The sequence below is a fragment of the Scyliorhinus canicula genome, chromosome 25 (genome assembly GCF_902713615.1).
Source record: "Scyliorhinus canicula chromosome 25, sScyCan1.1, whole genome shotgun sequence".
NCBI classification, from domain to species: Eukaryota; Metazoa; Chordata; class Chondrichthyes; order Carcharhiniformes; family Scyliorhinidae; genus Scyliorhinus; species Scyliorhinus canicula.
The window spans coordinates 2,583,006-2,609,612 of record NC_052170.1 but is presented as its reverse complement, the minus strand read 5'-3'; the positions used below and the strand labels follow the sequence as shown (position 1 = coordinate 2,609,612).

Sequence of the window (26,607 nt, the reverse complement as noted above, 5' to 3'; positions counted from 1 at the left end):
AGAAAGTTTGAAAATAGGAGCCCTGTGTGGCCCAGAAAGATTAAATCCAGCTCTGCTTCGAGTAAAACTGCACCAATGAGAGAAGGAAACTCGGGTTCAAAGAGGAGAAAGGTTACTATCAGAAAATCCTTCACACAAGCAGTGATTAACCACATGAAGAATGAGTTTTCAGTTAGAGTTATGGAAGGCGAAAACCCTGGAATCATTTTAGTGTTGTACTGGTGATGGGCCATCAATTGTACGAGAGACGAGTTGTTTTACAAAAGTTAGGCTTTAATAAACTAGAACTTAGCCCTGCGGTCGTCTACAATAAACTGGACCACCGCCGGGTGTTTGACTATTTATACCTCTGGTTAACTCAGCCTCTCGACCAATCAGTCGAGAGGCACATGACCGACCAGGGCCAATGGTAAGCCGGTGTTCGGCCCCAATGGCAGACAGGTATGCAAATCATATCACCACAACTGGGAAGGTAAGAGAGATAGATGGGCTGAATGGACTTCTGCACCCACAGTAATCTGGTCATTTAAGAAGCAGTTGAGATGTAGACTGAGTTGGAAAGGGTTAACAATTGTTCACATGGATTATTCCTGTGGTAAACCTGTAACTGGAGCGGCCACGCACAGACACACCAAAAACTTTCCAAAATTGGAATGTTATTGGGCAAATGCTGAGCTCCCTCAATGTGCACAAACATTTAGTAATATATTTACAGCGTCTTTGAGAGCCTTAAATTTATCCCTACATTTATATCGATTCTTTTAGTTTCGAAACAAATTAAAGTAGTTTTGGATTAGTGTATTTACAAGATAAACGTCGGGATTTGCAACAATTGTGGGTGACTTTTTGTGAAGATTGAAGATTGAGGAGCTACTTGATTTCCAATAGGGGAGGGATTCTCCTGACTGAGCTCCCCCGGCTTTGAGGAACCACCTTATTCTCGGGTATTCTCAGGTTACCAAAGATTCAGGTGTTGCAATCGGAATTATGGGCTAGAGGTGGGGCAAGAACTCTAGAGACGGAGGGAGGGAAGAGCTGGAGAGTCAGCCTCGAAACTCCGCCTGCAGCCAACTAACTATCTCATCAAACCTTCACACATTAAAGCTGGGGGCTTGGAAACTTCAGCAAAGTTGGAAGTTTCCTTTTGTTAGTTTCACTCGGTAAGTTTCACTCGGTAAGTTTCAGCCGGCGCCCCCGGGCTGTGTACCTGCAACTCAGGAAAACTCGGCGTTAGTCCTGTGATCACCAGCAATCGAAACTTTCAAATGTTTCTTTTAAAGGTTGTTGGGAGCTCAGGTTGGTGATGAACCGTTTTTGGGGATTGTTAAGAATCTGGGAGGCACTGAATTCAATTCTAACAGACTGTGTACCTTTGAAGTGTTTGTGTGTCGGATTGTGTGTCTGATTGTGGGGATTGTGTGTCGGATTGTGGGGATTGTGTGTCGGATTGTGGGGATTGTGTGTCTGATTGTGGGGATTGTGTGTCTGATTGTGGGGATGGATGGATCACATTACATTCCTAATGTTACCTCGCTGTCTTCCTTCACAGATGCTGCACAGACCAGCTGAGTTTTTGAAAAATGTCATATCTCCAGCATTCCAGCTTTTGTTCTGGGCGTGAGATTCTGTGTTTGCAGTCTATGGGGATAGGATGTGTGTATCTCTGGGTTAGAACGGTGCCTCCTGAATCTGTTTACGGATTGTGTGTGTGTGGGTGGGGGGAGGGATTAGGGATAGTGTGTGGGGAGGGGGATAGGGGATGGGGGGGGGGGGGGCGATTGGGGATAGGGGACAGTGTATGTGGGGAGTTTGGGGATAGTGGGGGTGGGGGTAGGGGACAGTGTGTGGGGGGGATTGGGGATAGGGGACAGTGTGTGTGGGGGGATTGGGGATAGGGGACAGTGTGTGTGGGGGGTTTGGGGATAGTGTGTGTGTGGGGGGTTTGGGGATAGTGTGTGTGTGTGGGGGTGGTTTGGGGATAGTGTGTGTGTGGGGGGTTTGGGGATAGTGTGTGTGTGGGGGGTTTGGGGATAGTGTGTGTGTGGGGGGGGGATTGGGGATAGGGGACAGTGTGTGTGGGGGGTTTGGGGATAGTGTGTGTGTGGGGGGTTTGGGGATAGTGTGTGTGTGGGGGGTTTGGGGATAGTGTGTGTGTGGGGGGTTTGGGGATAGTGTGTGTGTGGGGGGTTTGGGGATAGTGTGTGTGTGGGGGGTTTGGGGATAGTGTGTGTGTGGGGGGTTTGGGGATAGTGTGTGTGTGTGGGGGGGATTGGGGATAGGGGACAGTGTGTGTGGGGGGTTTGGGGATAGTGTGTGTGTGGGGGGTTTGGGGATAGTGTGTGTGTGGGGGGTTTGGGGATAGTGTGTGTGTGGGGGGTTTGGGGATAGTGTGTGTGTGGGGGGTTTGGGGATAGTGTGTGTGGGGGGTTTGGGGATAGTGGGGGTGGGGGTAGGGGACAGTGTGTGGGGGGGATTGGGGATAGGGGACAGTGTGTGTGGGGGGTTTGGGGATAGTGTGTGTGGGGGGTTTGGGGATAGTGTGTGTGGGGGGTTTGGGGATAGTGTGTGTGTGGGGGGTTTGGGGATAGTGTGTGTGTGGGGGGATTGGGGATAGTGTGTTTGGGGGGGTTTGGGGATAGTGTGTGTGTGGGGGGTTTGGGGATAGTGTGTGTGTGGGGGGTTTGGGGATAGTGTGTGTGGGGGGTTTGGGGATAGTGTGTGTGTGGGGGGTTTGGGGATAGTGGGGGTGGGGGTAGGGGACAGTGTGTGGGGGGGTTGGGGATAGGGGACAGTGTGTGTGGGGGGTTTGGGGATAGTGTGTGTGTGGGGGGTTTGGGGATAGTGTGTGTGTGGGGGGTTTGGGGATAGTGTGTGTGGGGGGTTTGGGGATAGTGTGTGTGTGGGGGTTTGGGGATAGTGTGTGTGTGGGGGGTTTGGGGATAGTGTGTGTGTGGGGGGTTTGGGGATAGTGTGTTTGGGGGGGATTGGGGATAGTGTGTTTGGGGGGGTTTGGGGATAGTGTGTGTGTGGGGGGTTTGGGGATAGTGTGTGTGTGGGGGGTTTGGGGATAGTGTGTGTGTGGGGGGTTTGGGGATAGTGTGTTTGGGGGGGATTGGGGATAGTGTGTTTGGGGGGGTTTGGGGATAGTGTGTGTGTGGGGGGTTTGGGGATAGTGTGTGTGGGGGGTTTGGGGATAGTGTGTGTGTGGGGGGTTTGGGGATAGTGTGTGTGTGGGGGTTTGGGGATAGTGTGTGTGTGGGGGGTTTGGGATAGTGTGTGTGTGGGGGGTTTGGGGATAGTGTGTGTGTGGGGGGTTTGGGGATAGTGTGTGTGTGGGGGGTTGGGGATAGTGTGTGTGTGGGGGGTTTGGGGATAGTGTGTGAGACACGGTCTCCCTTTGACAAATCCATGCTGACTATCCTTGATTAATCCTTTCCTCCCAAGTGCAGAATATTCCTGGTGTCTCAGAATTCTTTCCAACAATGTCTCCCCCACTGAAGGTAGAATTTTCAGTAACTTCATTGTTGTGTTTAATGTAAGCTGATTTGTGACAAAATAATAAAGATTAAATTGAGAGGAGATAGATATAGGACAGATGTCAGAGGTAGGTTGTTTACTCAGAGAGTAGTAAGGGCGTGGAATGCCCTGCCTGCAACAGTAGTGGACTCGCCAACACTAAACGCATTCAAATGGTCATTGGATAGGCATGTGGACGATAAGGGAATAGTGTAGAGGGACTTTAGAGGGGTTTCACAGGTCGGCGCCACATCGAGGGCCGAAGGGCCTGTACTGCGCTGTTATGTTCTATGTTCTATTATTAAAACCGATCAGATGGCCCATTTCTTTTCGCTGTTTGGGGGATATTGCTGAGTGAAAATTGGCTGTGATGCTTCTAGACTGGGAAAAGTAATTAATTAGCCACCAGGTTTTTTTGGGAATGTTTTCTCTCTCTGGGACCAATATATTCCACGTTTTGTTTCAGATTACCAGCATCTGATTTCCAAATGTTGTGCCTGTCACCAGAGATAGCTTGAGAATAAATGAGTCACTCATAGTCAGGCATCAGCTTTGACAATACATTTTAATTACTTCTTGTAAGTTCACAAACACACCAGAGAATGTTTAACCTCAGCTTTTTTCATTCGGAAGAGTACCAGTATATCAGTTTGAATGTGGAGTGGTGCTGGCCCCTGGGTGCTGGGGCTAGGTGCTGGCGTGGGCCCCTTGCTGGGTGCTGGTGTGGGCCCCTTGCTGGGTGCTGGGGAGGGTTGCTGGGGGCTGGGGAGGGTTGCTGGGTGCTGGGGCAGGTTGCTGGGTGCTGGGTGCTGGGGAGGGTTGCTGGGTGCTGGGGAGGGGTGCTGGGTGCTGGGGAGGGGTGCTGGGGAGGGTTACTGGGTGGTGGGGAGGGTTGTTGGGTGCTGGGGAGGGTTACTGGGTGGTGGGGAGGGTTGTTGGGTGCTGGGGAGGGTTACTGGGTGCTGGGGAGGGGTGCTGGGTGCTGGGGAGGGGTGCTGGGGAGGGTTACTGGGTGGTGGGGAGGGTTGTTGGGTGCTGGGGAGGGTTACTGGGTGGTGGGGAGGGTTGTTGGGTGCTGGGGAGGGTTACTGGGTGCTGGGGCGGGTTGCTGGGTGCTGGGGAGGGTTGCTGGGTGCTGGGGGGGGGTTGCTGGGTGCTGGGGAGGGTTGCTGGGTGCTGGGGAGGGTTGCTGGGTGCTGGGGAGGGTTGCTGGGTGCTGGGGAGGGGTGCTGGGTGCTGGGAAGGGGTGCTGGGTGCTGGGAAGGGGTGCTGGGTGCTGGGGAGGGTTGTTGGGTGCTGGGGAGGTATGCTGGGGAGGGGTGCTGGGTGCTGGGGATGGGTGCTGGGTGCTGGGAAGGGGTGCTGGGGAGGGTTGCTGGGTGCTGGGTGCTGGGGAGGGTTGCTGGGTGCTGGGGAGGGTTGCTGGGTGCTGGGGAGGGGTGCTGGGTGCTGGGAAGGGGTGCTGGGGAGGGGTGCTGGGTGCTGGGAAGGGGTGCTGGGGAGGGTTGCTGGGTGCTGGGGCAGGTTGCTGGGTGCTGGGGAGGGTTGCTGGGTGCTGGGGAGGGTTGCTGGGTGCTGGGGAGGGTTGCTGGGTGCTGGGAAGGGGTGCTGGGTGCTGGGGAGGGTTGCTGGGGAGGGTTGCTGGGTGCTGGGGAGGGTTGCTGGGTGCTGGGGAGGGTTGCTGGGGCTGGGGAGGGTTGCTGGGTGCTGGGGAGGGTTGCTGGGTGCTGGGGAGGGTTGCTGGGTGCTGGGGCGGGTTGCTGGGTGCTGGGGTGGGTTGCTGGGTGCTGGGGAGGGTTGCTGGATGCTGGGGAGGGTTGCTGGGGCGGGTTGCTGGGGCTGGGGAGGGTTGCTGGGTGCTGGGGAGGGTTGCTGGGTGCTGGGGAGGGTTGCTGGGGGGGAGGGTTGCTGGGTGCTGGGGAGGGTTGCTGGGTGCTGGGGGGTTGGGGTGTGGGGCAGGTTGCTGGGTGCTGGGGAGGTTGCTGGGTGTGGGGAGGGTTGCTGGGGGCTGGGGCGGGTTGCTGGGGCTGGGGAGGGTTGCTGGGTGCTGGGGAGGGTTGCTGGGTGCTGGGGAGGGTTGCTGGGTGCTGGGGCGGGTGCTGGGTGCGGGCAGGGTTGCTGGGTGCTGGGGAGGGTTGCTGGGTGCTGGGGAGGGTTGATGGGTGCTGGGGCGGGTTGCTGGGGGGGGAGGGTTGCTGGGTGCTGGGGAGGGTTGCTGGGTGCTGGGGAGGGTTGCTGGGGGCTGGGGAGGGTTGCTGGGTGCTGGGGAGGGGTGCTGGGGCGGGTTGCTGGGTGCTGGGGTGGGTTGCTGGGTGCTGGGGAGGGTTGCTGGATGCTGGGGAGGGTTGCTGGGTGCTGGGGAGGGTTGCTGGGGCTGGGGAGGGTTGCTGGGTGCTGGGGAGGGTTGCTGGGTGCTGGGGCGGGTTGCTGGGTGCTGGGGCGGGTTGCTGGGTGCTGGGGCAGGTTGCTGGGTGCTGGGGAGGGTTGCTGGGTGCTGGGGAGGGTTGCTGGGTGCTGGGGAGGGTTGCTGGGTGCTGGGGCGGGTTGCTAGGTGCTGGGGAGGGTTGCTGGGTGCTGGGGAGGGTTGCTGGGTGCTGGGGAGGGTTGCTGGGTGCTGGGGCGGGTTGCTGGGTGCTGGGCAGGTTGCTGGGTGCTGGGAGGGTTGCTGGGTGCTGGGGCGGGTTGCTGGGTGCTGGGGCGGGTTGCTGGGGCTGGGGAGGGTTGCTGGGTGCTGGGGAGGGTTGCTGGGTGCTTGGAAGGGGTGCTGGGGCGGGTTGCTGGGTGCTGGGAAGGGGTGCTGGGGAGGGTTGCTGGGTGCTGGCACAGGGCCCTGGGTGCTCTGACTCCCCGAAAGTTGACGTGGCTCCCGGGGATGTTAACTGCCTTCTGGAATTTCAAGTCCTTCCAACCGATCTAAACATCGACAAGTTATTTAACCGAAGTGGGGACATCAGCAATTGGTCCAACTTGAAGGTCTAAAGAAGTCTCCTCTCTGTAGATCACTGGAGATGAATCGAAGCTGCGTCTATGATTCCCTCCCATCTCCCCTTTTTCCCTCAGGAATGAAAATGATTATTCTGTCACAATCATTTTATAACTTTGAATATTATTATTTTTTTGGAGTCAGGAGGAAGCTAAATTCTGCCTGATTTGGAATATCCTCACATCAGCTTTTCGAGGGTGTAACCACTGTGACAACAGTGCACCTGTCAGAGAATCATCGTCCATCCTGGTAAAGGTGCTACAAAGCTGATCTTCTGGAAGCTTCTACCCGAGAGGATTTGAGGAGTGTGATCTGTTTTTTGGACTAGTGAAGATCTGCAATGTTCAGAACTGTATGAGTGGAGTTTCTGGAGGGGGCTGGAGGGGTGAGTTGGCGATTGTTGATGCTGCGATGGAGAGGATCCACAATCTTCTGGTCATCTCTCTGCTGGCCACCATGATTGGCGACAGGAGCTTCGCTCAAGTTGGTGAGTTGATTATTTTTCACAACTTTGAGGGCTGTGCCCGGTTAACACTCTGTGACAGGAATATGGGTGATGCTCTGTGACAGGGATATGGGGGACGCTCTGTGACAGGAATATGGGGGATGCTCTGTGACAGGGATATGGGGGATGCTCTGTGACAGGGATATGGGGGATGCTCTGTGACAGGGATATGGGGGATGCTCTGTGACAGGGATATGGGTGACGCTCTGTGACAGGGATATGGGTGATCCTCTGTGACAGGAATATGGGGGATGCTCTGTGACAGGGATATGGGGGATGCTCTGTGACAGGGATATGGGGGATGCTCTGTGACAGGGATATGGGGGATGCTCTGTGACAGGAATATGGGTGACGCTCTGTGACAGGGATATGGGTGATCCTCTGTGACAGGAATATGGGGGATGCTCTGTGACAGGGATATGGGGGATGCTCTGTGACAGGGATATGGGGGATGCTCTGTGACAGGGATATGGGGGACGCTCTGTGACAGGGATATGGGTGACGCTCTGTGACAGGGATATGGGGGATGCTCTGTGACAGGGATATGGGTGACGCTCTGTGACAGGAATATGGGTGATGCTCTGTGACAGGAATATGGGTGACGCTCTGTGACAGGGATATGGGTGACGCTCTGTGACAGGAATATGGGTGATGCTCTGTGACAGGGATATGGGTGACGCTCTGTGACAGGAATATGGGGGATGCTCTGTGACAGGAATATGGGTGACGCTCTGTGACAGGAATATGGGTGACGCTCTGTGACAGGGATATGGGGGATTCTCTGTGACAGGAATATGGGGGACGCTCTGTGACAGGGATATGGGGGACGCTCTGTGACAGGAATATGGGGGACGCTCTGTGACAGGAATATGGGTGACGCTCTGTGACAGGGATATGGGGGACGCTCTGTGACAGGAATATGGGGGACGCTCTGTGACAGGAATATGGGGGATGCTCTGTGACAGGGAATATGGGTGACGCTCTGTGACAGGGATATGGGTGACGCTCTGTGACAGGAATATGGGTGACGCTCTGTGACAGGGATATGGGGGACGCTCTGTGACAGGAATATGGGGGACGCTCTGTGACAGGAATATGGGTGATGCTCTGTGACAGGAATATGGGGGACGCTCTGTGACAGGAATATGGGGGATGCTCTGTGACAGGAATATGGGTGATGCTCTGTGACAGGGATATGGGTGACGCTCTGTGACAGGAATATGGGGGATGCTCTGTGACAGGAATATGGGGGATGCTCTGTGACAGGAATATTGGTGACGCTCTGTGACAGGGATATGGGTGACGCTCTGTGACAGGGATATGGGGGATGCTCTGTGACAGGAATATTGGTGACGCTCTGTGACAGGGATATGGGTGACGCTCTGTGACAGGGATATGGGGGATGCTCTGTGACAGGAATATGGGGGATGCTCTGTGACAGGGATATGGGGGACGCTCTGTGACAGGAATATTGGTGACGCTCTGTGACAGGGATATGGGTGACGCTCTGTGACAGGGATATGGGTGACGCTCTGTGACAGGAATATGGGTGACGCTCTGTGACAGGAATATGGGGGATGCTCTGTGACAGGAATATGGGGGATGCTCTGTGACAGGGATATGGGTGATGCTCTGTGACAGGAATATGGGTGACGCTCTGTGACAGGGATATGGGTGACGCTCTGTGACAGGAATATGGGGGACCCTCTGTGACAGGAATATGGGGGATGCTCTGTGACAGGGATATGGGGGATGCTCTGTGACAGGGATATGGGGGATGCTCTGTGACAGGGATATGGGTGATGCTCTGTGACAGGAATATGGGTGATGCTCTGTGACAGGAATATGGGTGATGCTCTGTGACAGGGATATGGGGGACGCTCTGTGACAGGAATATGGGGGATGCTCTGTGACAGGGATATGGGTGATGCTCTGTGACAGGAATATGGGGGACGCTCTGTGACAGGGATATGGGTGACGCTCTGTGACAGGGATATGGGGGATGCTCTGTGACAGGAATATGGGTGACGCTCTGTGACAGGGATATGGGGGATGCTCTGTGACAGGGATATGGGTGACGCTCTGTGACAGGGATATGGGTGACGCTCTGTGACAGGAATATGGGGGATGCTCTGTGACAGGGATATGGGGGATACTCTGTGACAGGGATATGGGGGATACTCTGTGACAGGAATATGGGGGATGCTCTGTGACAGGGATATGGGGGATGCTCTGTGACAGGAATATGGGGGACGCTCTGTGACAGGGATATGGGTGATGCTCTGTGACAGGGATATGGGGGATGCTCTGTGACAGGAATATGGGGGACGCTCTGTGACAGGGATATGGGGGATGCTCTGTGACAGGGATATGGGGGATGCTCTGTGACAGGAATATGGGGGATGCTCTGTGACAGGGATATGGGGGATGCTCTGTGACAGGGATATGGGGGATTCTCTGTGACAGGGATATGGGGGATGCTCTGTGACAGGGATATGGGGGATTCTCTGTGACAGGGATATGGGGGACGCTCTGTGACAGGAATATGGGGGATGCTCTGTGACAGGGATATGGGGGATGCTCTGTGACAGGGATATGGGGGATTCTCTGTGACAGGGATATGGGGGACGCTCTGTGACAGGGATATGGGGGACGCTCTGTGACAGGAATATGGGTGACGCTCTGTGACAGGGATATGGGTGACGCTCTGTGACAGGAATATGGGTGACGCTCTGTGACAGGGATATGGGTGATGCTCTGTGACAGGAATATGGGGGATGCTCTGTGACAGGAATATGGGGGATGCTCTGTGACAGGAATATGGGGGATGCTCTGTGACAGGAATATGGGGGATGCTCTGTGACAGGGATATGGGGGATGCTCTGTGACAGGGATATGGGGGATTCTCTGTGACAGGGATATGGGGGACGCTCTGTGACAGGGATATGGGGGATGCTCTGTGACAGGAATATGGGTGATGCTCTGTGACAGGAATATGGGGGACGCTCTGTGACAGGGATATGGGGGATGCTCTGTGACAGGAATATGGGGGATGCTCTGTGACAGGAATATGGGGGATGCTCTGTGACAGGGATATGGGGGATGCTCTGTGACAGGAATATGGGGGATGCTCTGTGACAGGGATATGGGTGACGCTCTGTGACAGGAATATGGGTGATGCTCTGTGACAGGGATATGGGGGATGCTCTGTGACAGGGATATGGGTGACGCTCTGTGACAGGAATATGGGGGATGCTCTGTGACAGGAATATGGGTGATGCTCTGTGACAGGGATATGGGGGATGCTCTGTGACAGGAATATGGGGGACGCTCTGTGACAGGAATATGGGTGACGCTCTGTGACAGGGATATGGGGGATGCTCTGTGACAGGGATATGGGTGATTCTCTGTGACAGGGATATGGGGGATGCTCTGTGACAGGAATATGGGTGACGCTCTGTGACAGGAATATGGGGGACGCTCTGTGACAGGGATATGGGTGACGCTCTGTGACAGGGATATGGGGGATGCTCTGTGACAGGAATATGGGGGATGCTCTGTGACAGGGATATGGGGGATGCTCTGTGACAGGAATATGGGTGACGCTCTGTGACAGGGATATGGGGGATGCTCTGTGACAGGAATATGGGTGACGCTCTGTGACAGGAATATGGGGGATGCTCTGTGACAGGGATATGGGGGACGCTCTGTGACAGGAATATGGGGGATGCTCTGTGACAGGAATATGGGTGATGCTCTGTGACAGGGATATGGGTGACGCTCTGTGACAGGGATATGGGGGACGCTCTGTGACAGGAATATGGGTGACGCTCTGTGACAGGGATATGGGTGACGCTCTGTGACAGGGATATGGGTGACGCTCTGTGACAGGAATATGGGGGATGCTCTGTGACAGGGATATGGGGGATGCTCTGTGACAGGGATATGGGGGATGCTCTGTGACAGGGATATGGGTGATGCTCTGTGACAGGAATATGGGGGATGCTCTGTGACAGGAATATGGGGGATGCTCTGTGACAGGGATATGGGGGATGCTCTGTGACAGGGATATGGGTGACGCTCTGTGACAGGGATATGGGGGATGCTCTGTGACAGGGATATGGGGGATGCTCTGTGACAGGAATATGGGTGATGCTCTGTGACAGGAATATGGGGGACGCTCTGTGACAGGAATATGGTGACGCTCTGTGACAGGAATATGGGTGACGCTCTGTGACAGGGATATGGGTGACACTCTGTGACAGGAATATGGGGGATGCTCTGTGACAGGAATATGGGGGATGCTCTGTGACAGGAATATGGGTGACGCTCTGTGACAGGGATATGGGGGATGCTCTGTGACAGGAATATGGGTGATGCTCTGTGACAGGAATATGGGTGATGCTCTGTGACAGGAATATGGGTGACGCTCTGTGACAGGGATATGGGGGATGCTCTGTGACAGGAATATGGGGGACGCTCTGTGACAGGAATATGGGGGACGCTCTGTGACAGGATTATGGGGGATGCTCTGTGACAGGAATATGGGGGATGCTCTGTGACAGGAATATGGGGGATGCTCTGTGACAGGGATATGGGTGATGCTCTGTGACAGGGATATGGGGGATGCTCTGTGACAGGAATATGGGGGACGCTCTGTGACAGGAATATGGGGGATGCTCTGTGACAGGAATATGGGGGACGCTCTGTGACAGGAATATGGGGGATGCTCTGACAGGAATATGGGGGATGCTCTGTGACAGGAATATGGGTGACGCTCTGTGACAGGAATATGGGGGACGCTCTGTGACAGGAATATGGGGGATGCTCTGTGACAGGAATATGGGGGATGCTCTGTGACAGGAATATGGGGGACGCTCTGTGACAGGGATATGGGGGATGCTCTGTGACAGGGATATGGGGGATGCTCTGTGACAGGGATATGGGTGACGCTCTGTGACAGGAATATGGGTGACGCTCTGTGACAGGGATATGGGTGATGCTCTGACAGGGATATGGGTGACGCTCTGTGACAGGAATATGGGGGACGCTCTGCGACAGGGATATGGGGGATGCTCTGTGACAGGAATATGGGGGATGCTCTGTGACAGGGATATGGGGGACCCTCTGTGACAGGGATATGGGTGACGCTCTGTGACAGGAATATGGGGGATGCTCTGTGACAGGGATATGGGGGATACTCTGTGACAGGAATATGGGTGACGCTCTGTGACAGGAATATGGGGGATGCTCTGTGACAGGAATATGGGTGACGCTCTGTGACAGGAATATGGGGGATGCTCTGACAGGGATATGGGTGACGCTCTGTGACAGGGATATGGGGGACGCTCTGTGACAGGAATATGGGTGACGCTCTGTGACAGGAATATGGGGGATGCTCTGTGACAGGGATATGGGGGATGCTCTGTGACAGGAATATGGGGGATGCTCTGTGACAGGAATATGGGGGACGCTCTGTGACAGGGATATGGGTGATGCTCTGTGACAGGAATATGGGGGACGCTCTGTGACAGGGATATGGGTGACGCTCTGTGACAGGGATATGGGGGATGCTCTGTGACAGGAATATGGGGGATGCTCTGTGACAGGAATATGGGTGACGCTCTGTGACAGGGATATGGGGGATGCTCTGTGACAGGAATATGGGGGATGCTCTGTGACAGGAATATGGGGGATGCTCTGTGACAGGGATATGGGTGATGCTCTGTGACAGGAATATGGGGGATGCTCTGTGACAGGAATATGGGGGATGCTCTGTGACAGGAATATGGGGGATGCTCTGTGACAGGAATATGGGGGATGCTCTGTGACAGGAATATGGGGGACGCTCTGTGACAGGGATATGGGTGACGCTCTGTGACAGGGATATGGGGGATGCTCTGTGACAGGAATATGGGTGATGCTCTGTGACAGGAATATGGGGGATGCTCTGTGACAGGAATATGGGGGATGCTCTGTGACAGGAATATGGGGGATGCTCTGTGACAGGAATATGGGTGACGCTCTGTGACAGGAATATGGGGGATGCTCTGTGACAGGAATATGGGGGATGCTCTGTGACAGGAATATGGGGGATGCTCTGTGACAGGGATATGGGGGATGCTCTGTGACAGGAATATGGGGGATGCTCTGTGACAGGAATATGGGGGATGCTCTGTGACAGGAATATGGATGATGCTCTGTGACAGGAATATGGGGGATGCTCTGACAGGGATATGGGGGATGCTCTGTGACAGGAATATGGGGGATGCTCTGTGACAGGGATATGGGGGATGCTCTGTGACAGGGATATGGGGGATGCTCTGTGACAGGAATATGGGGGACGCTCTGTGACAGGAATATGGGGGACGCTCTGTGACAGGGATATGGGGGATGCTCTGTGACAGGAATATGGGGGACGCTCTGTGACAGGAATATGGGGGACGCTCTGTGACAGGGATATGGGGGATGCTCTGTGACAGGAATATGGGTGACGCTCTGTGACAGGAATATGGGGGATGCTCTGTGACAGGAATATGGGGGACGCTCTGTGACAGGGATATGGGGGACGCTCTGTGACAGGGATATGGGTGACGCTCTGTGACAGGGATATGGGGGATGCTCTGTGACAGGAATATGGGGGACGCTCTGTGACAGGGATATGGGGGATGCTCTGTGACAGGAATATGGGTGACGCTCTGTGACAGGAATATGGGGGACGCTCTGTGACAGGGATATGGGGGATGCTCTGTGACAGGAATATGGGTGACGCTCTTTGACAGGGATATGGGGGACGCTCTGTGACAGGAATATGGGGGACGCTCTGTGACAGGGATATGGGTGATGCTCTGTGACAGGAATATGGGGGACGCTCTGTGACAGGGATATGGGTGACGCTCTGTGACAGGGATATGGGGGATGCTCTGTGACAGGGATATGGGTGACGCTCTGTGACAGGAATATGGGGGATGCTCTGTGACAGGAATATGGGTGACGCTCTGTGACAGGAATATGGGTGACGCTCTGTGACAGGAATATGGGGGATGCTCTGTGACAGGGATATGGGGGATGCTCTGTGACAGGAATATGGGGGATGCTCTGTGACAGGGATATGGGTGATGCTCTGTGACAGGGATATGGGGGACGCTCTGTGACAGGAATATGGGGGATGCTCTGTGACAGGAATATGGGGGACGCTCTGTGACAGGGATATGGGTGACGCTCTGTGACAGGAATATGGGGGATGCTCTGTGACAGGAATATGGGGGATGCTCTGTGACAGGAATATGGGTGACGCTCTGTGACAGGAATATGGGTGACGCTCTGTGACAGGGATATGGGGGATGCTCTGTGACAGGGATATGGGTGACGCTCTGTGACAGGGATATGGGTGACGCTCTGTGACAGGGATATGGGGGACGCTCTGTGACAGGAATATGGGTGACGCTCTGTGACAGGAATATGGGGGATGCTCTGTGACAGGAATATGGGTGACGCTCTGTGACAGGAATATGGGGGATGCTCTGTGACAGGAATATGGGTGATGCTCTGTGACAGGGATATGGGGGATGCTCTGTGACAGGAATATGGGTGACGCTCTGTGACAGGGATATGGGGGATGCTCTGTGACAGGAATATGGGGGACGCTCTGTGACAGGAATATGGGGGATGCTCTGTGACAGGAATATGGGGGACGCTCTGTGACAGGGATATGGGTGATGCTCTGTGACAGGGATATGGGGGATGCTCTGTGACAGGGATATGGGGGATGCTCTGTGACAGGGATATGGGGGACGCTCTGTGACAGGGATATGGGGGATGCTCTGTGACAGGAATATGGGGGACGCTCTGTGACAGGAATATGGGGGATGCTCTGTGACAGGGATATGGGTGACGCTCTGTGACAGGGATATGGGTGATGCTCTGTGACAGGAATATGGGGGATGCTCTGTGACAGGGATATGGGTGACGCTCTGTGACAGGGATATGGGGGATGCTCTGTGACAGGGATATGGGGGACGCTCTGTGACAGGAATATGGGTGATACACTGTGACAGGGATATGGGTGACGCTCTGTGACAGGGATATGGGGGATGCTCTGTGACAGGGATATGGGGGACGCTCTGTGACAGGGATATGGGGGATGCTCTGTGACAGGGATATGGGTGATGCTCTGTGACAGGAATATGGGTGATGCTCTGTGACAGGGATATGGGGGATGCTCTGTGACAGGGATATGGGGGATGCTCTGTGACAGGAATATGGGTGATGCTCTGTGACAGGAATATGGGTGATGCTCTGTGACAGGAATATGGGGGACGCTCTGTGACAGGAATATGGGTGACGCTCTGTGACAGGAATATGGGGGATGCTCTGTGACAGGAATATGGGGGATGCTCTGTGACAGGAATATGGGGGATGCTCTGTGACAGGAATATGGGGGATGCTCTGTGACAGGAATATGGGGGACGCTCTGTGACAGGGATATGGGGGATGCTCTGTGACAGGAATATGGGGGATGCTCTGTGACAGGGATATGGGTGACGCTCTGTGACAGGGATATGGGTGACGCTCTGTGACAGGGATATGGGTGACGCTCTGTGACAGGAATATGGGTGACGCTCTGTGACAGGGATATGGGTGATGCTCTGTGACAGGAATATGGGGGATGCTCTGTGACAGGAATATGGGGGATGCTCTGTGACAGGAATATGGGGGATGCTCTGTGACAGGAATATGGGGGATGCTCTGTGACAGGAATATGGGGGATGCTCTGTGACAGGGATATGGGGGATGCTCTGTGACAGGAATATGGGGGATGCTCTGTGACAGGAATATGGGGGACGCTCTGTGACAGGGATATGGGTGACGCTCTGTGACAGGAATATGGGGGATGCTCTGTGACAGGGATATGGGGGATGCTCTGTGACAGGAATATGGGGGATGCTCTGTGACAGGGATATGGGGGATGCTCTGTGACAGGGATATGGGTGACGCTCTGTGACAGGGATATGGGGGATGCTCTGTGACAGGGATATGGGTGACGCTCTGTGACAGGGATATGGGGGATGCTCTGTGACAGGGATATGGGGGATGCTCTGTGACAGGAATATGGGGGATGCTCTGTGACAGGGATATGGGGGATGCTCTGTGACAGGGATATGGGTGACGCTCTGTGACAGGGATATGGGGGATGCTCTGTGACAGGAATATGGGTGACGCTCTGTGACAGGGATATGGGTGACGCTCTGTGACAGGGATATGGGGGACGCTCTGTGACAGGGATATGGGGGATGCTCTGTGACAGGAATATGGGGGATACTCTGTGACAGGGATATGGGTGATGCTCTGTGACAAGCTGACAGAGTAAATATTGGAGGAGGATTTTCAATGTGGAGCTTCAATGTGGAGCTGGTGTATCAGCATTTCCAGCAGGGAGGGGGAAAGTCATAAGGAAAAGGTTCAGGAAATATTCAAATATTTTATACAATTTACAAACAGTTGGCGACTCTTTATCTGGTGTCATGTGACCCATATAAACAGCCCAGCCGAGGAATCATCCGGAACTTTGAACTCTCACTCTGAGTTCCTGAAACTGCTTTAATGTTTTATAGTTTAACAATTTCAAGCAACATTTCCCAAAAAGACAAATTGAGAGTGGCCGAGTCGGATTTGACCGAACTGTTGTCGGTTTCTGGACATCAAACCTGGTTCTGTGTTTACCCACCAGGGGCACAGACTTATTTATCTCTGAGCAGGGTGGCACAGTGGTTGGCACGGCTGCCTCACAGCACCAGGGTCCCAGGTTCGATTCCCGGCTTGGGTCACTGTCTGTATGGAGTCTGCACGTTCGCCCCGTGTCTGCGTGGGTTTCCTCCGGGTGCTCCGGTTTCCTCCCACAGTCCAAAGATGTGCAGGTTAGGTGGATTGGCCATGATAAATTGATCTTGGTGTCCAAAGGTTGGGTGGGATTACAGGGATAGGGCGGGGGATTGAGCCTGAGTGGGGGGCACTTTCAGAGGGTAGGTGCAGACTCGATGGGCTGAATGGCCTCCTTCTGCACTGTAGGGATGCTATGCTATGATCATGATGCGATCAGTGTTCGTAAATTTCTTGGAGTGAAGATGATGAGGATCTACTCCGCTTCCGGTTTCTCATGTTCCCCCAGCCTGACACTAATCCTAAAGCTTTGTCTTCCTTGGCTGTCTCCATGGCCTTTGTGTTGCTATTTGTAATTGTTCAGAGTAACTTGTTTTGGAATGACTGCTGAGTTTATCTCTCCATCTCCAATTCCTTTCTTTCTTCTTCTACTGCATTGTGGTGACCGCTCCCACCCAATCCAGCTGTCAATTTAATGTATGTTTCTGTGCGAAGACTAAGAACAGGAAGAGCCCATCCAGCTCCTTGAGCCAACTCTGCCATTCAAGGAGATTGTGGCTGATCTTCTATTTCAACTTCATGCACTTTGCTGCACTATCCCCATCTCCCTTTAATTCCTTTTAGTGTCTAAACATCTGTTGATTAGTATCTATTATATATTTAGCAGCTGAGAATCCATAACCCTCGGGATAGAGAATTCCAAAGATTCACAATCCAATGAAAGAAGAAATCTCCGGGCCAACATCTTTAGATTCGTTCTCTCCATCCACAGGAAACATCCTGAATAAAATAGATTTTCCTCAAATAATAATTATTCCACAGGGAGGAGTTGATTTGGATGAATTGAGATTTAAAGTGGGTTAGAAATGGAGACAGTTTGTCTTTCTGCTGATTGTTGGTTAATCATTAGCAAATGGATCTGTGAACGGGAAATGGGAGTGAATTGATGTTTGTTCTCTCTCTGTGGTGCCTCATGGAACATGAAGACAGAGCTACAGTATCGGAGAGCAAGGTTGCTTTTTGTGCCCCAGAGTTATTCATTAACGTGTCTCGGGACTATTTGTTCAGTACAGGGTCAACTAGACCTGGCTGTTGGGGGATGGGATAAGATTCAACCACCTGTACAGGCTGGAGGGGAAATCAGGAGAATTGGAGTCGGAGAGATTTTCAGAATCTGCTCAGAGGGCCGGTCAGTTATCCTCATTCCCCCCCTCCACCTCCACCCACACCTCCCTCGGTGATCGAGGGTATGAAACGGGCCAGATTAGTCTGGTCAGTGCTTTAGTTTCTGATTGTGATGGTGCTGAGTAACTTGGTGAGTGTGCGCTGCATTGTTTTGGAATGATCTTCAAGGTGCTCTTGTTGCTATAGTAACAGGTTTTGGCTCCAATCAGTGTTTTGAGTCAGGCTGGCAGCCAGTTGAGGCCGTTGACAACTTTACTTTTGTTATCACTCCTCGTGCATTTACCAAGTTTTATTTGGTAGTTTTTCCTGGTCTCCCTTTTTTTTCAAATGTTGAACACCAGCCGGAGGAAGCACTCGGGATTATTGGTGAAGTTTGAAGGAATAGAGTGCTGGCACAGTGGTTAACACTGCTGCACCCCATCGCCAGGGACCCGGGTTCAATTCCGGCCTCGGGTCTATGCAGAGTTTTCACGTCCTCCCCGTGTGTGCGTGGGTTTCCCCCGGGCGCTCCGGTTTCATCCCACAGTCCAAAGATGTGCAGGTTAGGTGGATTGGCCAGGCTAAATTGCCCTTTGTGTCCAAAGGTTAGGAAGGGTTTTGGGATAGGACGGGGTTTGGGCCCAATTGGGCCTTTTTTTGGAGGATGGGTGCACATTCGATTGTGTGTGAGACACGGTCTCCCTTTGACAAATCCATGCTGACTATCCTTGATTAATCCTTTCCTCCCAAGTGCAGAATATTCCTGGTGTCTCAGAATTCTTTCCAACAATATCTCCCCCACTGAAGGTAGAATTTTCAGTAACTTCATTGTTGTGTTTAATGTAAGCCGATTTGTGACAAAATAATAAAGATTAAATTGAGGGGAGATAGATATAGGACAGATGTCAGAGGTAGGTTCTTTGATTCTAAAGCAGAGAGTGTCTTTCCAGGAGGGCGGGGGTCTCCCGTCGGACGGGGGCGGGGGGGGGGGGGGGTCTCCTGGCCTAGGGGTGGGGGGGAGGTTCTCCTGGCCTGGAGATGGGGGCGGGGGGGGTCTCCTGGCCTGGGGACGGGGGGAGGGTCTCCTGGCCTGGGGACGGGGGCGGGGGGAGGGTCTCCTGGCCTGGGGACGGGGGGGGGGAAGGGTCTCCTGGCCTGGGGACGGGGGGAAGGGTCTCCTGGCCTGGGGGTGGGGGGGTCTCGGCCTGGGGGGGGGGGGGGGGAGGGTCTCGGCCTGGGGGGGGAGGGGGGGAGGGTCTCGGCCTGGGGGGGGAGGGGGGGAGGGTCTCGGCCTGGGGGTGGTGGGGGGGAGGGTCTCGGCCTGGGGGTGGGGGGGGAGGGTCTCGGCCTGGTGGGGGGAGGGTCTCCTGGCCTGGGGACGGGGCGGGGGGTCTCCTGGCCTGGGGGCGGGAGGGAGGGTCTCGGCTTGGCCTGGGGGAGGTCTCCTGGCCTGGGAGGTTTATTCATGCACAGCATGAAATATTCTCTGTAGCTTCAGTTTGGGGAACTGTGTGCTTTCTGCAATAACTTGTGTGTTTAACTTCAGGAACCATTTGTCTTTCAAGTTTCAAATGGTTTTCACAGGAAGTATTCTCATTGTCTAGCGGTTCGTTCAACTTTTGTATTTTTTTTGGAAATAAAATTCCTTTGCTATTTCCCCTCTGTAGGTAACACACCAGGCTCAAATTCCACCGAGGCACCTGGATCAGACGTGCCAGTAAGTGATATCTTCCTTTCTTTTAACTGTGCCATGCTGGTTGGTGTGGATTGAGTTTGTGTATCAGGAATATTTACCGGTCTCTGGCGTCCCGATTGGATGGGACTTTGTCGAAACCTTTCTGAAAATCCAAATAAACCACATCGACTGGCTCCCCCTCATCAACTCTACTAGTTACATCCCCAAAGAATTCCAGTCGATTTGTCAAGCATGATTTCCCTGTTATAAATCCATGCAGACTCTCTCCGATCCTGTCAATGTTTTCCAAGTGCTCTGCTGTTCCATCTTTTTTGATGGACTTGAGCATTTACCACACTGCCGATGTCCAGCTTCCCGGTTTATAATTCCCTGTTTTCTGTCTCCCTTTTTAAATAGTGAGGTTACATCAGCTACCCTCCAATCTGTAGGAACTGTTCCAGAGTCTATACAATCTAGGAAGATGACCACCAATGCATCCACTATCTCTAGGGCCACTTCTTACTGCTCTGGGATGTAGATCAGCTGCCCCAGTGGAGGTGTCCCTCGCAGGATTGGCTGTCTCTGCTCCTGGAAGGTGAAAGAAGGCCCAGAGCCTCACTCTGTATTTATCAGCTGCCCCAGTGGAGGTGTCCCTCGCAGGACTGGCTGTCTCTGCTCCTGGAAGGTGAAAGAAGGCCCAGAGCCTCACTCTGTATTTATCAGCTGCCCCAGTGGAGGTGTCCCTCGCAGGACTGGCTGTCTCTGCTCCTGGAAGGTGAGTGGAGACAGTCGGTTTCTAGGAACAGGGTGAGGTGGAATGAGCCATGTTTCTTTTTCCGTTGCTACTCGGTGACGGCTGTGCACTGAGTATAGTGCATATACTAACTATATATTGAATTGACAACCTGCTCTCCCTATGCTCAGATCCAAACATGGGCATTGGAAGTAGATTATTGGAGAGTTTTAGTTTCCTGAACTGCGATGGAGATAGAACACGTTCAAGAGCAGGGACGGGATGTTAGAAACTTAGTAATAGACCATAGAAAGATTGTGGCACAGAAAGTGGCCAATCAGCCCATCATGTCTATATGGCGGAAGAAACTCGCCGTTCATTTTAATCCCACTTTCCCCCACCTGATCCATGTCTGTGCAGGTTCCAGCACTTCAGACACAGCCAGATACCTTTTTAAATGAGTTGAACATTTCAGCCTCAATCACCAAATGGGGCAGCAAATTGCAGACACGTATCCCCCCCCAGGTGAAAATGTTGTTCCTCACGTCTCCTCTAATCCTTCTACCAATCACCTTAAATCTATGCCTGCTGGTAACCGACCTCTCTGATCGGGGAAACAGGTCTTTCCCGTCTACCCTGTCGAAACCCCCTCATAATTTTGTACACCTCAATTAGGTCACTCGCTCCACCTCCTCTGTTCTAAGGAAAACAACCCTATCCTATCCAATCTCTCCTCACAGCAGCAATGTTCCAGCCCTGGCAACATTCTTGTAAATCTCCTCTGCAATTACCTCCAGAGCAATAAAGTCCTTCCTGTAATGTGGTGACCAGAACTGTACACAGTACTCCAGCTGTGATCTAACCAGTGTTTGATGCAGTTCCAGCATTGCACCTCTCCTCTTGTGTTCAATATCTTGCCCAGTAACGGAAAGAATTCCATGTGATTTCTTTACAACCTTTTCCACCTGTCCCGCCACCTACAGGTGCATGCAACCTAAAGTGCCTCACTTCCTCAACCTTCTCAATATCCTGTTGTTTATTACGTATTCCCTTGCTTGTTTGCCCCCCTCAAATGCATTGCGTCAATATTTCCAGATTGAATTCCATTTGCTACTTCTCTGCCCACTCAACCAACCATTGCCATCATCATGGAGATGGCCGCTACCCTCTTCACTATCACCTACAGTCGATTTTTGTGTCATCTGAAAAAAATTCCCAGTCGTGATTCCCACATTTAAGTCCAAATGATGAAGGTGTACAGTGAGGGCAAAGGCCCCAACACTAAAGCTTGTGGAACACCACTGGAAACCGCATTCCATTCACAATAACATCCATTGATCATTACCCTTTGTTTTCTGTCGATGAGCTAACCTTGGATCCAACCTGCCATGTTCCCTGTATCCCATGAGCGTGTGCTTTTCTGACCAGTCTGCCATGTGGATCTTTGTCAAATGCTTTGCTGAAATCTATATAGACAACATACACTGCACTGCCCTCATCAATCCTTCTCGTTACTTCCTCAAGATCTGTCTTTCCCCTGAAAAAATCATGCCGACTATCTCTGATAAATCCGCGCCTTTCTAAATGACAATTTATCCTGGTTCCCAGAATTGATTCTAATAATTTGCCCAACACCGAAGTCAGACTGACTGATCTATAATTATTTGGCCTACCCGTTGCGATCTTTTAAAATAATGGGACAGACTGCATCTAGTGAGGATTGGAAAATGATCCTTCGAGCATCTCCTATGTCTTTACTGGTTTCTCTATTAACTTGGGATACAATCTATCCCAATTAGGGGCAGCACGGTAGCATTGTGGATAGCACAATTGCTTCACAGCTCCAGGGTCCCAGGTTCGATTCCGGCATGGGTCACTGTCTGTGCGGAGTCTGCACATTCTCCCCGTGTGTGCGTGGGTTTCCTCCGGGTGCTCCGGTTTCCTCCCACAGTCCAAAGATGTGCAGGTTAGGTGGAGAGGCCATGCTAAATTGCCCTTAGTGTCCAAAATTGCCCTTAGTGTTGCGTGGGGTTACTGGGTTATGGGGATAGGGTGGAGGTGTTGACCTTGGGTAGGGTGTTCTTTCCAAGAGCCGGTGCAGACTCGATGGGCCGAATGGCCTCCTTCTGCACTGTAAATTCTATGACTATCCAATCTTGGTGATTTACCCACCTTCAAGGTTACTAGTCTCTCCAGTACTTCCTTTTTCACTGTTTATTGTATCAAATGTTTCACACGCCTCCGCTTTAACTAGAATGTCTGCACCCCCCCCCCTCCTTTGTCTTCACAAAGTGCTGATTGAGAACCCTGCTCACATATTCTGCATCAATAAATAAGTTACATTGTACATTATTGATAAACTGTATCCTTGATTGGTTATCCACTTGCTCTTAATAGACAGAGGATTAATTTTACCTGCCAGTATATTTTCATATCCTCTTTGCTTTTCTGATTTCCTTTTTTGATTCACTCCTGTATTTCCGACACTCCTCTAGTCTTTATAACAAATACACTTTTGTGATTGTCATAGCTTCCTTTTTTCCCTTTTACCTTGCTCTATGCTTCTGGATAACCAGGAGGCTGTAGATTTACAGTCCCGCCCTCTGGGTAGGAATAACTGCATTGCTATTGACCGTCACATTGTTCTAACAGATTGCTGCCATTGTGGCTCCCTGTGTGATTGGTGGTGTCCTGCTTTTCATCATCATCCTCGCTGTGGTCTTGATAAAGCTGAAGGGAAAGCGGAGGGATGAAGGGACGTATAACCCCAGCCAGCAGGAGCAGATTGGGACACACACGCAAGTCAACCACACCCTGAAGCTACCCCCGGAGGAGAGGCTGATCTAACCGGTCTCACACTGTCACCGTCGTGCCAATGGGACGATAACTAACGAAACAGCAATAATCTGCCACTGTTGATTCGCAGAGTGATTTTGAGACCAATTACCCTTTTTACTTGATGTTAATCTTTGTTGGGTTAAAGTGAAGGATATTCTGTGGTGGGTGATTACAAGACAGTATCTCGCTTGTTATTTCAGGTGTATACTACATTACTATTGGAAGGATCCAGTTACACATTACACTGATACTCCAAGGATATCTCTGGGTCAAGTGGAAACTCAGACATGGCAACCAAATTCAGCCCCATGTGCCAAGCAACAATCCCACCTGTATCGAACTATTAACAGACTGGTGACCCTTTGTCAGTTGCTGGCAATGAGGTTACTCAATCCTACTAAATAAAGACGCTAAGGCTAGTGTGCTCGAAGAGATTTCCCACCTGAGATCCTTTTTTTTCAAAGAAACAAATTTGTTTGGCAAGGAGCTAACTTGCATTGTAACTGGGTCCATTGTAGTGCACACTGTCGTCCTAAATTCGAAATAGAGCCAACATGAAGCACCTCTCGCAATTAAATCTACCATGCAGTAAAATTAAAGTTAGTGTTCAGCAATCAGCAGTAGCCACTTAGCAATTCAGCTGGTTTTCTTGTTATCCCGCTGTTTTTTTTCTCCTCCCCATATTTAACGCAGCAGGCAATCTCCTGAAACCTTTGGAATATCAATGAATTAACACATCTGGCTACGGTACAAATGTCAGTCACACAGGCGACATCATGAGGCACCTTGGCTACCTTCGGTGGGTTTAGTAATTTAAAAGAATTTTTAAATTAATTTTTAGATTGTGTTTTTATAAAAAGAACCTTGTGTAACTCCTTATCTTCCATCAATAGATCAATAACCTTCAAGATGTTGAGGTGTATTTGACTTTGGAATACAAGGCCTTTCCTAGTGTAGGGGCTGACTTCATGTTGCCCTGACCCACAGGACATCTCCATTTGAGACTCACAATAGACTCTGTATCGTTAAGCCAAGTGCATCTTCTATGGCAGAGCCCATTGGGACACTGAAAGATATGGAGTGGGATTCTCCATCCCGGCACTCGGCCAATGGGGTTTCCCATCCACCCCCACGTGGTTGGGAAATCCGTGGGTGTGACTGTGCTGCCGGCAAAGTGGAGGATCCCGTGGACAGAGAATTCAGCCCATGGCGGTTTAGTGTCGGGCTGAGTGAGAAAGGGCACAGAATTTGTATGAAGCCTGCTTCCTGTCAAAGACGGTGTTTTCTGGATTTATTTTTTCCCCTAGGAAATTTGATGCAAATATTTTTAACCCTTTCTGCAGCTGATCTTAATGTAACTGTCTTGTACTAGAAAAAAAAGAGATCTAACCTATCAAATGTTCCTGGATCACGGTAAGTTGGAGGTTCTGCTGTTTTCTGAAGGCCCAGGATTTTTATATAATACAAGAGTGTGTAAATATGTTTCTCTTCAAAGCTGCACTGTCAAATTGCAGTTAAGTAAACACTGGATGAATTTATATCAAGGCCAAGAGATTGCTGCTGGTAATAAACACTGGGAGAATTTATACAGAACATCGAGAGAGATGACTGGTGTTTGTGTCCGTAGAGAGAGCTCCTTTCTCATTATACTGGGAGCACACACACACTATATAAATTGTATTTGCAACAAACACTTCCCACATTCTCAGATTTTTGTCATCCACTTCCTATGACCATTGTAAGTTCTTGTGACCAAATTTATCATTGAAACAGCCTATGTAAACTTGTCATGTAGTAATTCACCTCCCCCCCTCCCCCCCAATGGAGGGGAGGACTGTAATGTCTCTCCCACCTTCTCTACCCATATACAAGAGAAACTAGTCTATGCTTTACTCCAATAACTTTTAGTTTAGCTATTTAATATTATACTTCCAATGATGTATTATGGACTTTAAAATGGGCACTGAATTAGGATAAAGGATTCTGCTCTAGTTTCCCACGGATGTAACGTGGGAAATCAACAAGTTTCTTAGACTATAAAACAGAAGCTGAAGCTTCCGATACAACATCTCCGTACATTTCCAAACACCTGGATCAGAGCGCATTTGTCTCCGATTATAGCCATGGCAACCAGAAAAAGATTATGCATTAGGTTTTGGGAAACTCCAGTGTAAAATCCCAGGAGAAATGTCCCCAAACACTAATATGTAATCCTAGGATACATGTCCACCATCATGTTGTGTTTGAATTTTTTTTTAAAAGTGAAGAGTTTGCAGAATTTTATCCCTGGAATATGCAGTGACTTTAGGATTGTGTAGGAACAGGAAAAGCTATTTGCCTCTTGAGGTGATTCTATCATTTTCACAACTCCTCTCTCTGATCCCAATCCCAACTCCTCTCTCTGATCCCAATCCCAACTCCTCTCTCTGATCCCAATCCCAACTCCTCTCTCTGATCCCAATCCCAACTCCTCTCTCTGAACCCAATCCCAACTCCTCGCTCTGATCCCAATCCCAACTCCTCTCTCTGAACCTAATCCCAACTCCTCGCTCTGATCCCAATCCCAACTCCTCTCTCTGATCCCAATCCCAACTCCTCTCTCTGAACCTAATCCCAACTCCTCTCTCTGATCCCAATCCCAACTCCCCTCTCTGATCCCAATCCCAACTCCTCTCTCTGATCCCAATCCCAACTCCTCGCTCTGATCCCAATCCCAACTCCTCTCTCTGATCCCAATCCCAACTCCTCTCTCTGATCCAATCCCAACTCCTCGGTCTGATCCCAATTCCCAAACTCCTCTCTCTGATCCCAATCCCACTCCCCTCTCTGATCCCAATCCCACTCCTCTCTCTGATCCCAATCCCACTCCTCTCTCTGAGCCCAATCCCAACTCCCTCGTCTGATCCCAATCCCAACTCCTCTCTCTGATCCCAATCCCAACTCCCCTCTCTGATCCCAATCCCAACTCCTCTCTCTGATCCCAATCCCAACTCCTCTCTCTGATCCCAATCCCAACTCCTCTCTCTGATCCCAATCCCAACTCCTCGGTCTGATCCCAATCCCAACTCCTCTCTCTGATCCCAATCCCAACTCCCCTCTCTGATCCCAATCCCAACTCCCCTCTCTGATCCCAATCCCAACTCCTCTCTCTGATCCCAATCCCAACTCCTCTCTCTGATCCCAATCCCAACTCCCCTCTCTGATCCCAAACCCAACTCCCCTCTCTGATCCCAATCCCAACTGTTCTATGTTCTATGTTCCTCTCTCTGATCCCAATCCCAACTCCTCTCTCTGATCCCAATCCCAACTCCCCT

At 51.8% G+C, this 26,607-nt stretch overlaps 1 protein-coding gene across 4 annotated transcripts; it reads left to right on the top strand.

The window, feature by feature from the left end:
- The first annotated feature begins 490 nt into the window (after positions 1–490).
- On the top strand, positions 491–24,886 carry LOC119957075 (protein crumbs homolog 3-like). 4 transcript variants are annotated; one of them, XM_038784724.1, is made up of 4 exons: positions 491–1,160; positions 6,644–6,986; positions 19,715–19,764; positions 23,108–24,886. In XM_038784724.1, exons 2-4 carry the CDS (start codon positions 6,854–6,856, stop codon positions 23,300–23,302), a joined length of 378 nt encoding a protein of 125 aa, XP_038640652.1. In that variant the 5' UTR covers positions 491–1,160; positions 6,644–6,853; the 3' UTR covers positions 23,303–24,886. The 4 variants fall into 4 exon arrangements, with proteins under 4 accessions (XP_038640652.1, XP_038640653.1, XP_038640654.1 ...); XM_038784725.1 differs by having other exon boundaries at positions 6,640–6,986; XM_038784726.1 differs by having other exon boundaries at positions 491–1,174.
- The last annotated feature ends 1,721 nt before the right edge of the window (positions 24,887–26,607 follow it).